General features: G+C 49.1%; 1 protein-coding gene and 1 pseudogene across 1 annotated transcript; one reads left to right on the forward strand and one right to left on the reverse strand.

Moving 5' to 3' along the window:
- Positions 1–5,682: 5,682 nt before the first annotated feature.
- Positions 5,683–10,473, forward strand: LOC134434671 (serine/threonine-protein kinase PAK 3-like). Its single transcript, XM_063183309.1, has 3 exons — positions 5,683–5,874; positions 8,557–8,694; positions 10,033–10,473. The coding sequence occupies exons 1-3, from the start codon at positions 5,830–5,832 to the stop codon at positions 10,117–10,119; spliced, it is 270 nt and encodes an 89-aa protein (XP_063039379.1). The 5' UTR covers positions 5,683–5,829; the 3' UTR covers positions 10,120–10,473.
- A 2,956-nt stretch (positions 10,474–13,429) lies between these two features.
- Positions 13,430–14,560, reverse strand: LOC134434637 (cytochrome b-like; annotated as a pseudogene).
- Between the last annotated feature and the right edge of the window lie 1,863 nt (positions 14,561–16,423).

Raw genomic sequence — 16,423 nt, forward strand, 5'->3', positions numbered from 1 at the left:
CCATCCTACCTGGCAGCCTGCAGAGAGTTCCAGCAAATGACGGGCAACCAAGAGCCCCGAGGCTGGCATGAGGCCCAGGAACTGACCCACCCAGAGATGCTGCAGGATAAGCTCGTCCTGAGGAAGGTGCAGAAAAAGAGAATTTCATGGCAGGAGGTAGAACATTAGAATGAGGAGCTGCAAATGTATCTGCAGACCTAGGAGGGGGAAAGGAGTCTTTGGGAGGAAGTGGAGCGGTCGTTGCTGCAGTCATCCTTTAGAACAACAAACTGGCTATGAACTCGAGTCAAACCAGCCTTTGGTTTTGACCATTTGGTTTCACAAGGGGACATCCAAAGCAATCCAGTTGAAGAGCTCTGCATGTGGCTGACAGCAGCTTCCTAAGGGCTTGCATTTCAAATGGCAATCTCTCTTGCATTTCAGGGCAATCTCTGCCACACCTTCCTGACATCAACTCATTTCTTGTCTCAGATCTACACCGACTCTGACACTGAAGCTGCTGCAGAAGCAGCAGCGCCATCCCAAGGAGCCTTTGCTCTCCAGCTGAAGAAATGGAGCCTGAGCCCTTGGTTCACCTCCCGTGCTGACCCAGCTGCTGCTCAGCAACAGGAGACGGCGGGTGACTCCCTGGAGCAGCAGAGTACGTCTGGTATCTTTCTTATCTGAGGGACAGTGTGTTGTGTGCACGTGTCAGCATAGCTGTACCAAAGGGTTCTCCTCAGTTTAGTGTCACAGAAGTGCTGGCAGTGCTCCGAGGCAGCAAGAGAGAGCTCTGGGTGTTCCTGCTGCCTCTGAGGGCAGCTTAGACTGGCTGGAGTTTGCCTGGGCTTCCCTCTCTGCCGAAGGCAGAAGCAGGGATTGTTCCTGGATCAGCAGAAGGCTGTGACTGCTTGAGTCCCAGCCACTGGCAGAAGCCCTGCTGAGATCAGTCTCTAGGAGAACACATCAAGCCCTTTGTGATTCTGCAGCACAACCCAATGAATCTGCTTCTTGCCCTTAACAGCTGCCAGTGCTGTGCTCTCAGATAAGATCTGGTAGGGTTTAGAAGAGAGCCCAGTGGATTCTGTGTCTACCATCACCTGTTGGGACAAAAAGGGCACCGATCTGCACCTCGGCGTGGCTGATCTCAAAGCCCATCCCGTTGTGTCCTGAATGGGGGCAACAGCTTGTCCGGGGCTAAGGCTGACTCTGGCTTCTTCCCATCAGTGCCTGTCAGTGCTCATGCTTGGGCTTTGCCAGCCTTGCTGTGGTCACTGCCCTGTCCCTGAGGGCTGTGGGAATGCAGAGGCTGGAGCCTTCCTTAGCTGGGAGGGTCCCGCTGCTGCCCTGCTGCTGCAGCGCGGAGCTGCCTGAGGCCGCAGCCCCTGCTCTGGGCCGGCTTCTGCCTCGCACGGCCTGGACTCACAAGAGGGCCAGCATCTCCTCTGGGCAGCTCTCTGTGTCACAGGGACGCCTGAGGAGCACTGCTGTCCTCTGTGCCCGTGCCCGCCGTGCCGAGTTGGAAAGATGGGGACGTGTGCGGTGTCGAGAGGGCGAGTGCAATGGGAGCGACTGATCCGCGCTGTCAGGGTGAAGAGAAGCGGCGCGGCTCTTCACGCAGGGCATGGGCAAGGGCGTCTGTGAGCTCAGCCTGCTCATAAAGGGTGAGGGTCCTGATGCTGAAAGCCCTGTGGGGATTGGTTCTAGCATGAGCTGCTCTGGTTTACAAACACAGAGGCATTCTTCTGGCAAACTGCTGCAAGGTGGAAAAGATGGGAACACTTGGCAATATTCCTCCTGTTCTGAACTTGGCATCTGTTCAGAGGAATTGATTCTAGATGTCCTGGTGCACTTAATCTTAGCAAGCAGGAAACCTTTTCTAAATCTCACAGTGTTTATTCCCAAGAAAACAAAGGCACTGTTAGTTCCAGCTCTCCTAAATGTTTCTAGATGACAAACTTACTTGCCTTGGTAGGTATTCTCTTCTGGTCTCAGTCTCCTCTGAATGTATCTCCCTGTGCTTCCCTGTGTGCCTGCTGTCAAGAGGTCTCTCACTTAAAAGGATGCTGGAAATCAGTCTATGTGCCAGCCACTTGTGCTGTGGGCCTGCTGTTCTTTTCTTGTTGTTCCAGTTCCCGTTCCTGTTGTTGTTAGCCAGCTGTCCACAAAGGGAGGGCTCAGAGCTCCAGACAGTGGGGCTGCCTTTTGTATCTCCTAGAAGGTGAGATCTCTGCTTTGAAGTGAACATCTTGCATTTTGTTTCCCTCAGGGAGAATGGTGAAGATGGAAAATCCTATTCTAAAATACATTGAACTGGAAAATATTGGCAGTGGGTGAGTCCAAGCAATGTTAATTTTACAAAACTATGCATCAGATGTTTTGCTGGTGGAATAGGTATCAAGTGTGAAGTCAGACAAGCTGCAAATGTGTTCAGGCACTGGGCTTAGATTTTCAGTGCTGATCAGAATTTCTAAGTGTGCTCAGAAGGCATTGTCAAACACATCTCAATGCTTCCAGTGTCCTGCAGGTCTGCGGTATTTACAGCACAGATCACCTGTGTGGCCTGGCTTTCACTGCAAGATCTAAATGGCTTCTCCTCCCTCTGCTTCTGTTTTGTTTCTAGGACTTTTGGAGATGTTTGTAAAGCACTTGACACTGCCACAGGAGGAGAGGTAAATGTCAACAGCCCCTGCAGACTCTGCTGCACTTGAGGGCTTTCCCCTCTGGTGTGAGCTGTGGCTGGAGCTTTGGGCAGAGCTGTACTGAAAAGGCACAAGAAGCACAGACTGGTGCCAGCCCACACAACACATTTGGGACTTTGTTCTCCTCAGCTGCCGGAAGGAAGGCACGGAGGGCAGCGGTTCCTTTCAGAGAAGGACACGCTCACTCGCTCTCCACTGCTAAAACAAAGGCGCTACCTTTGAGCACCTCACTGCTCTTTGGGGCTACAGCTTCAGAGTCCTGAATTCTCATTTCTGGCTGCCAGCAAATCCATCTGAAAGTTACTGGTAGTTCCTTAGCCACCTGCAGTGCTGCACATAGGGAGAGATCTGCAAGGCGTCCCTGAAAGCCCTAAGCCCTGCCCATAGCCCAAGATGTATCCACAGAGTATTAAGGCATGGATTACTTCTTCTGAGTCCCAAACAAAGCAGCAGAGAGTGTGGTCAGAGGTTTGTGGGTGATAACTGAGACACTGCTGTTACCAAGTGGTCAAGGCAAAATGTCAGTGGCCCCACGTGTCCTGTAACTGGCTCCCAAGGGAGCAGAGAAATTGGCTGTTGGAATGTCAGTTCCTAACTACTGCAGTGCCTAATCACAAGGCAGTTTGGCACAGCTCAGCTGTGTCATTGCAAAATCACTCACTCCACGTGTCTTGTGGTCTCGTGCCACCAACGTCCCAAGTTACTGATTTTCAATGTCGTTTTAGGTGGCCATCAAGAAAATACAGCTTCAAGGACTGAGGAAGAAGGAACTAAAAGTCAACGAACTCATGGTCATGAAGGTGAATAGAAATCCCAACCTGGTCAACTGTTTAGACAGGTGAGTTGTGCTTTTGTCCCATGAATGTTTGTTTGTATGTTGCAAACATGCAAGGTAAAATCCCACTTTGGTCACTGGCAGAAAATAGAGCTGTAATTATTGGCTAATTATTATTGCTCTTTTCATCTCCAGTGGATGGGAAGAGATTGCATTTTGTCTGCATTAGTCTTCGCTGGCACATGGTATTTGAAAATTGTTCAAAAACCCGGATGAGTTGTGTCTTACTAAATCAATGATCTCTATATTCACAGCCACCACTTTGTTTTGGAGCTTGATTTTTTTCAAGTGTCTTCTTACGTCCAGGTAAACTAACAAGGATTTCCCTTGGATTGTTGCCACTGTTTCCCATTGCTATGCATGCCAGGAAGACTAGGTGCTTTTTTTCCAGAAACAGCATGCATGACAGGTTTTCTTTTATCTGGGCTGTTACTAAACTGCACATTTTGCTTGCTGCCCATCTAAGACATCTCCTTTTTTGCAGCTGTGCCTTTCTCCTTGAGACTGCACAGATGGCAAACAACGCACAGCCAAGAGGGAATGTCTCTTCCTTTATTTTGTCTTTGTCTCAAAGGGACCTGAAAAGAAGAACCAACCTGTCTTTTCCAAACAGCAACTTAGCCATGTACATTCATCTCCATGCCCTTGTTTCCTTCTTTCAGCTACCTTGTGGGTGAGGAACTGTCCCTGGTTATGGAGTACATGGATGGAGGCACTCTGAGCAATGTCATCAGCCAGACCTACCTGTCGGAAGATGAGATGGCAGCCATCAGTCGGGAGGTCAGCAATCCCAGCTGTGTTTCCAAGGGCTTGGGCAGCATTGTCTGGGAAACAGGGGCTCAGAGCTGGAGTGATTTCCTGTGCCAAGCTTTGTTTCTGTGTTGCTGCTATTCTATGGGCAAGTAAAAGCATCTCAAGGGAAAGGCCTGCCAGTGCCCCTGCACTCACTGTACTCAGTGCCAGTACTCTTATCTCCTGCTATTGTATTCTCACTCTGTCTCTTGTATTTGCTGTTCTCCACCTTGCCTCTCTAAATGTTTGCCTGGAGTCTGTCTTCACTGCATTCCTTGCCTGTAAAAGGAAAGGTGCTGGTGGCAGGATTTGAAATGACCAGAAAAGAAAAAATACTCATTTCTCAGAGTCCTCAGCTGAATAGGATAGAAGTGCAGCCAAAATGCTCTTTGCTTCCGAAAGTGACTGGTGTGATACTTCCAAGCCTGTGCTGAGGCCAGCAAGAAAATCTTTTCCATGCAGCCTCCCACCCAAAAGTGATCCACTAAACACCAAAGGGAGGGACTTTTCCTTTCCAAACCCCTCCTTTGTCCTCTGCATGGAAAAAGCACGTCCACTGCAGCAGGAGTCGTCCTGGCTGGTTTGCAGGGGACAGCCTACAACAGCAGGTGCTGTTGCTCTTTCAAAAGCTGATGTGCCTTTCCTCAGAAAGGTCCTGCTCTGCAAGTGTTGGAGCAGCAAGCTCTTCCTCTCAGTGGCCATTACTGTTCTGCCCTTACTCCCCATTCCCCTGGAGAGGGAATCTTTTCGATTCTTTGCTTCCTTTCTTTTGTGATGAAATCACATCACTCATTTTTGCCCTCCTGTTTCTGTTTTCTCGCTCAGTGCCTGCAAGGACTGGATTTTCTTCATTCAAACCATGTCATCCACCAAGATGTGAAGAGCAGCAACATCCTTCTCAGAACTGACAGTTCTGTCAAGCTGGGTCAGTATATTCTTGGTCAGGTGCAGCGTTCCAGGGATGTGGGTGTGGGGCTGCTTGGAGTGACTGCCATCTCCCCAAAAATGGTGCTGGTGGCAGTGCAGGGACCCCTGCTGCGAGCTGAGGGCACAGTTGCAACGTGCACAGAGGTATAAGGAACCACAAGCAGTCAAGAGTGGCCTTGCTCTGTGTGTGTCCCTTCTAGACAGAGGGATCTACAATCTAAAGCTTCAGGGGATAAAGTCCACTGCTGTGAGCAGCATTAAGAAACCTGGGTTTTTTTGGAAGTGGCCAATTCCATACTCCCTTGGCTAAAGCCCCAAGGAAATCGAGTGTGGACAGTTCTCCAGGAGATGCAACAGCACATTCTTAGCCTGAGAGTGGGGAATTCTTTTGCTTGGTTTCCTAATTGGAGCTGGCTTTCACGGTTTGTTTTTTTCTCCACAGCTGACTTTGGCCTCTTTGCTCAGCTCAGCCCTGAGCAGGGCAGACGGAGCTCCGTGGCCGGTGCTGCTGGGTGGCTGGCGCCTGAAGTGGTGACAGGTCAACCATGTGGCCCCAAAGTGGACATATGGTCTTTGGGAATTGTGGGCATCGAAATGGTGGAACAAGAAGTTCCTTCCTGGAATGCAACTCCTGTCTTGGTAAGGTGCAAATACTCACTGATCCCACTGTCTTTCTCAGCTGTCCCATGTTCTGTGTGCCATTGGACAAAATCCCATTGCCATCTGCTGGCACCACTTCCACCAAGGTCCCCTTCTAAAAATGCCCCTGCAACACATCAGCATCTGCTGTAGCTTTGGTTGTATCAGAAAGGGAAGTGGCAGTTCAGAAACCTAACCAGTTCAGAAACCTGCCATTTTGCCCTCCAGCCGTGCCTGACATTTCTCACATGTTTTTTGAACAATGCTGGAACTCTGTTTCTGAAGGACAAGAATTTTTCAGTGTACAGGGTAGACATGTAATAAATATCCTGAGAAACAGAGATTAGACCTTCCCAGTTTCAATTTTATAGAAAACATAGGAAAAAAGGAAAAAGAAAAGTAAACAAAAAAGGAAAAGAGAAAAAAACCTACTACCAAAGCAATGCCCAAGCAGTTCTGCTTGCTTTTTCATTTTTTAAATGCAGCTCTTCTCTTCCATTCTGTAGCATCTTTTCCAAATCCTGTGGTTGTTGAAACTTTCAGGCTTTCAAGTCATCTGTACATTGTTCAGTCACGTGTGTGGGTGGCCTGGATAAGTTTTGGATGTGTTTTTCTCCGACTGCAGTTAGAATTGTTTGCCAAACCCTTGGCTGTTTCTTGGTACTTTAACAAGTTGATGCGCTTGCAGGCAGGTGCCTGGGCTGGGATCCAGCGTGGGCAGTTGACACCAGTGCTGTGTTTCTTTACCTCAGGAGCAGGGCCATCCCTGGCCTGCAGTGTTATAATGACAGGGAGGGCTCCAGCTCCCCACCATGGCCAGTGGCTGAGCTCAGCTGAGAGTCAGGATAAAACCCTCTTTCTCACCTCTGGTGATGTGGGAAAAGGACAGAAAGCCGCATAAATTATTTGTACACAAGGGGAGTGCATTGCCATTTCTGGCTTTGAAATTCTCCTTTGGGTTGAAGAGGATAATAGCAAAGTCTCTTTGGTCACCATCTATTTCAGTGCCATGAGCACAGAGTTATCATGACAGTGGTGGGCATTTTTATGGAGACTCCAAGGCCTCTTGCCATTGTTCTTTTTGTTTATTTGAGATGGATTCTGCAAGTTGAGGTTTGAATAGTTCCACGTTGGTGTCTTATGTTTCTAAATACCATCTTGCAAAAGCAGAATGAGCTCTCTCCCTCTGACTTGTCAGCGTGTTAGAGCTTGGTTCCACATGAACCACACTGGATAATGATCAGCTGATGTCTTGCCAATCTACACTATAATTCCTTGGCCTGAGGAGTATCAGAAAGACCTGCTGAGCTCCATGGACACTGTCAGCTGCATGGAAGTGAGCATCCTTGGCCTTGCTGAAGAAACTGGAGCTCAGCTTAGGTTAGATGCTCTTGAGCAGGAGAAAGGCTGGAATTGTCAGGTGTTTCCAGAGGCCTGCGTGCCCAGAGGGACTGAGTTCTGGGGAGCAGCTGGATGTTTCTGCACATCATGGAAGGGGATTGCCAGACAGCTCAAGCCTCACCACAGGCAAACACTCCCCAGCTCTTCTCAGGCAACATTTGCTTTGGGTTTCAAGTTGTTCCCACTTGTCTGTCTGTGAAGATGCCCCTAAAACTACAAGGCAAGCCTCTCAGAACTGGTGTTACATTTCCAGAAATGAAGAAAAGAAGGCCAAACACATGAAAGTTGCTAAGGCACTGGTTTTTAGAGAGGAACTTAACCCCCTGTGCAGTTTCTTCTCACTGGGAAACGTGCCTGAAACCCGGGCATGAGGGTGTAAAGGCCACAGAGTCTCTTCTGCTTCTTGTGCAGTGCTGCTGAAACACTCAGTGACCGTGTTTCTCTCCCAGCCCAAGCCACATTCTGCACGTCACCAAGCCAGAGCCTGGTGATGTGGAGAGCCTGCCAAAACCTCCCATTTGTTTCCTGGCACTTTCTGGGATGGGCCTACCATTCATGCATTGACTTGAGTAGCCAAATGAGTCGAGGGTGACCGTAGGGATGGAACCTCTCCTTCTGATTTGACCATGAAAGGTTTTTCTTTTCCATGTAAGGAAAGCAGAAATTTTCAGACTGCTGAGAAACAGAGCTGCAGGTAGCTCCTGTGCGTCCAAGCAGGTGTTTTCATCCCAGTACATTTGTGCATGGATCATAATGTGTCTGTGTTGAAGATGAGATTCCAAAGATTTGTTTCCTTACCTGAGGAATACCTGGTGGATTTCCTTTCTTTCCCTCCAATTCCCATTGTTTTCAAGAACAAAGCAAAAAGCTTGATTAGTTTTGTTTTGTGGCAGCGGTGCTTAAGGGACCAAGAAGCACTGCAGAAATACTTTCCATGTACTAACCCTTGGATACAGTAGAGTTAGTATAGCAAAGTCCTTCTTCCAAAAAGCCTCTCAAGCTGGTATGAATCATCAGGGAAGGAAATGTGCTTGTGCTGATGTAGTTCCCACTAATTAGGTCAGGCAATGAAATCAGCTGCCAAGGCAAGATCTGTGAGATGTTGGAGAGGCTGTGCCTGCATCAGGGTTTGGGGTTTTTGGTTGGTAAAGGAAAGTCATCTCTGGGTCTCTGCAAGGGCAGAAACTGCCACTGCAGAGTGGAGCTTAATCAGTGGGATCTGGGAGAGCAGTGACAGATGGGAAAGAAGCAGGTGGAGCCTGGTGTCTCCTTTTTCCCCAGCCCCAACTCCTGATAGCCACAGGAGGAAGACAAAAGCTGCAGCAGCCCAACCTATTTTCATCTTGCCTGCGTGACTTCCTGAGCTGCTGCCTGCAGAGAGACGAGGCGCGGCGCTGGTCTGCCAAGGAGCTCCTGCAGGTAACACGTGAAGGGGCTGCAGGTGAAACAGGCTCTGAGGGATGGGCTCCTCCTCCACTCAAGCCCAAGGCAGCAGATGAGCTCCCTTCCTCCTCACCTCCACTCTTGGTGCTCTTCAAATGAAAACAGTGAGGAATCCTAGACTGGGCTGGGCTGGCAGGGCCCTGCAAATGTCCTCTGGTGCAAGTGTCCTGCAATGAGCAGGGACATCTTTAAAGACATCAAGTTTCTCAGAGCCCTTTCCCACTGGAGCCGGAATGGTTGCAGGGATGGGGCACCTACAACCTCTTGGGGCAAGCTGTGCCAGGGTCACACCATGCTCCGAGTAAACAAGTTCTGATTAGATCCTATTTGTGTTAAAAAATATTCACCCACATCCTATTGTAACTGGCTCTGTTAAAAAAGATGTCCTCCACTTTCCTCAAAGCCACTCTGAAGTTTTGGAAAGTGGCAATAAAGTCTCCCTGGGGCCTGTTCTTGACAAAACTGAGCAACCCCACCTCTCTCTGCATTTCCTGAGTCAGAGAGGTCCTCTGGCTGTTTCTGTCACCTTCTTTTGTAATTTGGTGGGGTGTTCAGTTTTATGTAATGGCAAAAGAATTGAAGTAGAGCAATGCAGGGTACAGAGACATGAAATGGTGGTGGAGGAACCCAAGGAAGCCAGTCCCAGCCTAGGGGTCAGAGATTTGGCTGTGGGCAGGAGGGGCTGTGGGGGGCTGACTGTGAGCCTCTGAGGGGCCCTGGTTGGTGCCCCCCAGCCCACCCTCAGAGGTTTCTGCCACGCAAACAGGGACAGCTGGGAGGGACTTGTCCCAGCCCCATCTGCTACCTGGCACGCTCAAGCAGACAGGAACTGTGCCAGGGTTGCTGCCAGGTTGTGTGGCAGAGAGGGAACTGCAGGGCCCAGTGCCACTGGGCTGGCCCTGCTGGGAAGGAAGGTGCCATCCAGCACACGAGGGGCAGGGCATGGAAAGGTAGACACTGCTTTCTGTCCCTGTGGCAATCAGCACACTGCCTGTCTTTCAAAGAGAGGGACCAATGAGAGGCTTTGGAGTTTCCTGAAAAGAAGAAACTCCAAGGACAGAAAGCACCATTTCTAGAGCACTGGCAGGGCTAAAATCTCAGCAAGATGAAGACACCTGTATAAATGGATGAGTGGGATTCTGGGCCAGGTTTGCCTGTGATGGCAAAGTCTGCACATAAAGATGGAGGTGTAGACAGTCCCATTGTTCCTCTTCCTGCATCCTTCTAGGAGCAGGAGGAACCCTGTGAAGCACTGAGCTTGGAAAGTCATGGTTCATTGTTTTTTGTTGATCTGTCTTTTTTCCCTTTGGGCAGCATCCATTTGTAAGATTTGCTGAGCCTGCATCCAGCCTGGTGCCACTGATTGTTTCAGTGAAGAAGAGGAAGGAGACAAGAATGTGACAATCACATCAGGACCATTTATTCCTCAATCAGTTTAGAGTAGGATTGTAGGTTAGGATTAGGATTAGGATAAGGATTAGGATTAGGATTAGGATTAGATTAAGGATAAGGATAAGGATAAGGATAAGGATAAGGATAAGGATAAGGATAAGGATAAGGATAAGGATAAGGATAAGGATAAGGATAAGGATAAGGATAAGGATTAGGGTTAAGGTAAGGGTTAGGGTTAGAGTAGGATTGTCTAATAGGACTGCAGAGTAGGATTGAAAATCAATAAAGTTTCTGAAACCACAACTCACCTTGAAGATTCCCTTCCTTCTCACTCTGCGAATAAACTCGAGAATTCCTTCTGAATTGTCTGTTGTTTCTTAAAGGTGGAAAGTGAAGCAGTGTCTTTGGCATGGTGTGAAAGTGGGGAAGGATGTTCTTCATTCATCCTCTCCAGACCACACTGCCTTTGGAATATGGCCCACTGGTCTGTTTTTGGCCATCTTTGGTACTTCTATTTTAGGCAGAAAGGGCAATGGCATTTAAAGGCAAAAGCACAGGAAGAATGGGGCAGCCCAAACATCTTATACAGATGCAGGCCTTCAGCTGTGACTGGAGAGCATTGAGGCTCCCTAAATGCAATAATCTCTTTGGCTGGAGGAGAGCCTTGCTCAAGTGAGAAAGCAGAAAGATCAGAGAGGGTGCTCGGGAAGGTCTCCTGTGGTGCAGAGCTGTCAGCGCCTGTGAGGTGAGAGCGGGCCCGGCCTTGCCCGGGCTGGAGCCCCAGCAGAGCCCCGGCAGAGGCCGGAGCAGCCTGAGCCCCAGCAGAGGCAGGCTGGAAGGAGGCCCTTGGAGCTGCAAGAGGCAGCAGCCGAGACCTGGGTGCCTCTTCCTGGGAGCGGGCGAATCCTCCGCCCTCAGAGCCCAGGTGGCAGCTGGCTGCTGCCGAGGGGAAGCGCAGCCGTGCTGGGCACAGCCCGGCCTGGAGGCATTGGCCGTCTGGAGTGTGCCCAGGAGCAGAGAAAGGCCAAGGGCAGCCACGGGCCGCTGGGCTGGCTGAGGATTCCTCCTCTTCTGCCGGCTGCCCTGCAACTCCTGGCAAAGGCCAGCAGTGTGTGCAGCACTCTGGGCACCGGGGCAGGGAGCCGGGCTGCTCGGCAGGCTGGAGCACAGGGCAGCCTCCTTCAGGCCCGGCACTCGTGCCAGGGAAGCGAGGCCAGCGTGAGGCAGGGACAGCTTGGCAGGGCCCATCTGCAGGAGGGAGCGCCTCACGCAGCTCTGGGAGGAAGCGCCTGCAATCCTGCAGTTCTGCACTGAGCCAGAGCAAAGGTGTGAGATGCAGAGTGTTTGGCAGAAATATTCAGGCCCACCAGGCCAGCCTGATTTGTGCTCTCTGGCACACAGCAAGCGCAGTCAAGCTTTGAAAGGAGAACAATGCACAATGCAGCCCTTGGTGGCAGGGAGTCATGGAGTCATCCTGAGCCATCATGGCCTCATCTCACACGCCAGGCATGTGTGAGCTGCTGCTCTAACTCCTGCTGTAAAATTCCACTCCTAAGCAGGAGATACAAGGCCTAGTTCTGGGCTGAAGGGTTTAGAAGGACGAGATGCACAGCGTTTTGATCCAGGGGATGTCCTGGAAGTGCACTGCCTACCTGCCTCTGCTGCCGAGCACCACGCTCCAACTCCTTCTCCTGTTCAGTGGATTTTTGGGAATCCAGAGGTCAGTATGTATTATATGCTACTGCAACTAATAGAATGAATTTGCTTTGCAAGCCCAGTTTTGTCCTGGGTTATTTTGTGCATGGGTCACCTGAACCTGTGACAATGACCAGCAGGGAGCTACAGGACACTCCTACTCTGATGTCAATAAATTCTGAGAAGTGATTGAAATATGTCAAAAAATTGGAGGTAATGTTTAGCCAGTAAGTTTCAGCAAAGTATTGAATATGTCTTAGTTCCATGGATACAAACTACTAGGTGAGATTGCTGGGTGTGCAGGGCTTAGGGAAGTGATTCCCTGTGCACCCAGCACTGAAATCAAGTAATGCCTCCTTTCTAACCCTGAGCTGGCAGCAGGGATCAGGCCTTGCTTGGTCATTTTCTTTTTGACAACTTCTGTTAGCGGCTAAGAAAGGTCAAAATGAAACCTCCTCCAGCTGTTTTCCTCTGGTTGATCTTTTTAGGCACCAAAGCTCTGTTCCACGGGTGGCCTGGGTGTGTGCAGAGCAATGCAGCCCCCACAAAGCCCTTGGTTTCCCCACGAGTTGCCAGTTTGACTGCTTCCAAAGGGAAAGAAAAGCAGAGATGTACATTCACAGGAGTCCTGGCCATGTCCAATAAAGGTGCAAATATGTGGGGAGATTTGTTAGCAATTATTTCAGCTGTTATGCCAAGCCAGTGCCTTCTCTCCTGCTTCTGTGCATTATAGGTGAGTAATGTAATAGTTGGCTCTCACAATTAAGAGATAGATACTATGTGGATAGATATTATGTTCAAATGTAAAGTGCTGTTATTGTAATACGTCCTCCCATAGTCCTCTTTCTTATCCCCCTTGTAATAGTCTTGGTAGTCAGGGCATTTGGGGAGGGCTGGCTTGTGACCAGCAGGCGGGGGGTAACAACAATTGACCTCCAATCAAGATGCAAGAAAGTAATCTCCACCACTGGATGGCAGAGAAAGAATTGACTGACAAAACATTGGGAGGGGCTAAAGGTAAAAAAAGCAGAGTATCCCTTTTGTAGATGAGCATGTGGCTGCTAATCATGGAGACTTCCCAGTGCTGCAATCTTTCCTTATACAGTCTTTTCTTAAGGTTTAATAAACCTTTAAAAACTTAAAGGTTGCCACCTTCTCGTAGTGACATCAGAAGGTTGCTTTGGTGCACATAAGCCCTGAGTGTCAGAGCCCACTCCTATCTGCCTGACTGGGGTGTCCAGGGCACCTACACTGGAGCGCGGATACTTGCATGTGTATACCTAGCTGCCCCTGTGGCTACAGACACCCCCTTTTTAGCTGAACGCCTTGACAGGAGCTTTACCAAAGCAGTGGCATCCTAATGCTCTTTCTGTTTCAAAATCAGAAACTCAGTCACTAAGAAAGAGCAGGAAGACATACAAAAGCCAGGTAAGGATACACCCTAACCTAAGTAGAGAGGAAACATCTACTTACTTGTGAAATGTGTCATAAAATAGGCACCATAAATAATGCCATAGGCAGCGAAAAGCAAAGGAGCAATTCACTCAATCATTTTAACACTGCCCTGCAAGTTTGCAGGCTGTGCTCACACAGTGGAAAAAGCAAGGCTCCTGTGAGTGTGCAACAGCCCACTGACAATTGCCTCAATCAGAGGGAATAGAATTAGAATGATTGTGAAGTATGTGAATGAGGCTAGTTGGCCAATGATGATGAAGGGGTGTCCTACTGGCTGGCTGCCTACTCAGGTTAGGATGAGGACGTTGGCGACTAGGGTTCAGAACAGGATTTGTGATAGGGGGCGGAAGGGTATTGATTGTAGTTTTGATGTATGTAGTAGTGGGGTGAGGAATACGATGAGGATTGAGGCGGCTAGAGCTAGTACGCCTCCTAGTTTGTTTGGGATGGATCAGAGGATGGCGTAAACAAATAGGAAATATCACTCGGGTTTGATGTGAGGAGGGGTGACAAGTGGGTTGGCTGGGGTGAAGTTTTCTGGGTCACCTAGGAGGTTGAGGGAGAATAGGGCTAGTGAGACGAGTAGGGAGAGCATTAGTACGAATCCTAGGATGTCTTTGATGGTGTAGTATGAGTGGAAGGGGATCTTGTCACAGTCTATGGGAATGCCTAGCAGGTGTTTTGAGGCTGTTTCATGGAGAAAGGTGAGATGGACGAGAGTAAGGCCTACGATGACGAAGGGAAGGAGGAAGTGGAGAGCAAAGAATCGGGTCAGTGTGGGGTTGTCGACAGAGAACCCTCCTCAGGCTCATTTGACTAGTGTTTGCCCGATGTAAGGGATGGCAGAGAATAGGTTTGTGATTACAGTAGCTCCTCAGAATGATATTTGGCCTCATGGTAGGATGTATCCTACGAAGGCGGTTGCTGTGAGGGTTAGGAGGAGGATGACTCCAATGTTTCAAGTTTCTTTGTTTAGGTATGAGCCGTAGTAGAGTCCTCAGCCGATGTGTGGGTAGATGCAGATGAAGAAGAAGGAGGCTCCGTTTGGGTGGAGGTTGCGGATGAGTCAGCCAAATTGTACGTCTCGGCATATGTGAGTGACAGAGGAGAAGGCTAGATGGGTATCTGCTGTGTAGTGCATAGCTAGCAGAAGACCTGTGACGATTTGAGTAATTAGGCAAACGCCTACTAGAGACCCGAAGTTTGATCATGTTGAGATGTTTGATGGCGCTGGGAGGTCGATTAGGGCATTATTGATGATTTTGAGGATTTGGTGGTTTTTACGAAGGTTGAGGGCCATTGGTTATTTCTGTATGTAGCTACGAGGATGATGAGAATGGATAAGGTGAATGATCCTAAGTAGGCTTTGATTAGGCCTGAGTGGAGGGTGGTGGCAGTTTTGGTTGCTGTAAGTTGTAGGCTGGCTAGCCCCTCTGGACCTACTATTTTGTATCAGGAGAGGTCAGTTAGGTGGGATGCAATGTTCTGTCCTCCTTTGAGGAAGTTGGTTATACTTAGGCGGTGGGATAGGGGGTTAAAGTATCCTAGGGATGTTGAGAAGTTTGAGAAGGGGGCTTGTTTGGTCAGGATGAGAAATCTTTAGCTTGGACAACAGGAGCAGGAGCCTCGTGAGGGGCCTTCAGCATCTCCTCAGTGCATCCAAATATTCGAGCCACTTTTGGAAATTACTTTTCCCCCTTTGTTTTTCTTGGGTTTTTTTTTTTTTTTTTGGTTTTTTTTTTTTATTTTTATTTTTGTTTGCTTGGAGGAAGAGGCTGTTCATTTTCTTCTTCTCCCAGCTAAAGTTCTTTTCATCATTATTTTCTGCCCTTTTATAGCACTGGGACTGGGTCTGCTAGAATTTTAATTTCCAAGGTATCACTTCTGGAGAATGCAGTAGTTTTGCATGAGAACACATCATTCTGTGCAGGGACCTTGGTGCAGAAGGAACTGTTGTGGTTCCAGGCCAGCCAGTATGGCCTTACAGATCACTTTGAGCTTAGTAGTGCTCATGCCTTTTGGCAGCCCAGGGAATCAGTGTGTGTTGTGTTTGGGAATTCAGCAGGAGGTCAATGCCCTTGCATTCCAGCTGCTCCTCAGAGGTCACAGGAGCTGGAAGGGGCTGGGCTGCATTTCTGATTCCAGCCAGTTTAGCTCCACCAGTGTGGTCGAGTCCAAGAGAAGAACTTGCCCGAGCACAGATGCACAGAGTGCAGTTCCCAGTGCAATGCTCTTGGTCTGATCCCTTTCTGTAAGGACCTACATGCTCCACATTCCCCAAGAGTGTGCTTTTTTGAAGCAACAGGAGAGCAATCTCAGGATTGTAGTTGAGTGTGGCACTGGCTACCAAGTTCTGATATCTGTAGCAACAGAGAGGACAGTAAAGAGAGATTTCAGTAACAAAATCAATCTATCTATCTATCTATCTATCTATCTATCTATCTATCTATCTATCTATCTATCTATCTATCTATCTATCATTTACATAATTGAATCTTCCTGGCTCTGGTCCAAGGCAGTTGGAGGTGCAGAGCTCACCTAAAGCATCCCTTTCTGAGAGGATTAGAGACATGTTCCCTCAACCGATTCTGAGCAGGCGGAGATGTTTTCCCCTCCAGATATGATGGTTTTTCCCTTGAGTTGTTTCCCTCCTCTGGCCTCTTGTGCCCTGAAGTCTCCAGTTAATTCTTTAAATTTCTGCCTGTCCTAGAGAGGTGCAACAATTCCATGTTTACGTGGTGTTTGGTGACTCTGGTCACACATGCATTACATGACACATGGTTTCCTTCACTGGCATCCCCAGTGCTGTGTAAGTGCATTCGTTCATGGGGCCTTAGGAGAGTCTTCTCTTTCCCTCAGCAGCAGCAGCAGGGAGTGGTGGCAGGGTCAGGACAAGGAGGAGGTGGCTGCCCTGGCCCTTTGCTCCCGGGCCCCAGGCCAGGAGGGCTCTGGCTGCAGCAGGGCGCTCTTCGGGCAGCCCCTGGCAGCCTCTGCACGGAGCACGGCACGCTGCCCCGTCCTGCTGGTGCCACTTTTCTTCAGCAATACCCTAGCTCCTCTTCACAAGGAAAAAACTCTAGCAATCTAAAAAGAGATCATTCAAGTACAGTTCTATCTGCCTTTGTATTGTATTTCAGGGCATGTATTTTTTTGTCTAGAATTT

Source organism: Melospiza melodia, unplaced genomic scaffold (assembly GCF_035770615.1).
Source record: "Melospiza melodia melodia isolate bMelMel2 unplaced genomic scaffold, bMelMel2.pri scaffold_45, whole genome shotgun sequence".
NCBI classification, from domain to species: Eukaryota; Metazoa; Chordata; class Aves; order Passeriformes; family Passerellidae; genus Melospiza; species Melospiza melodia.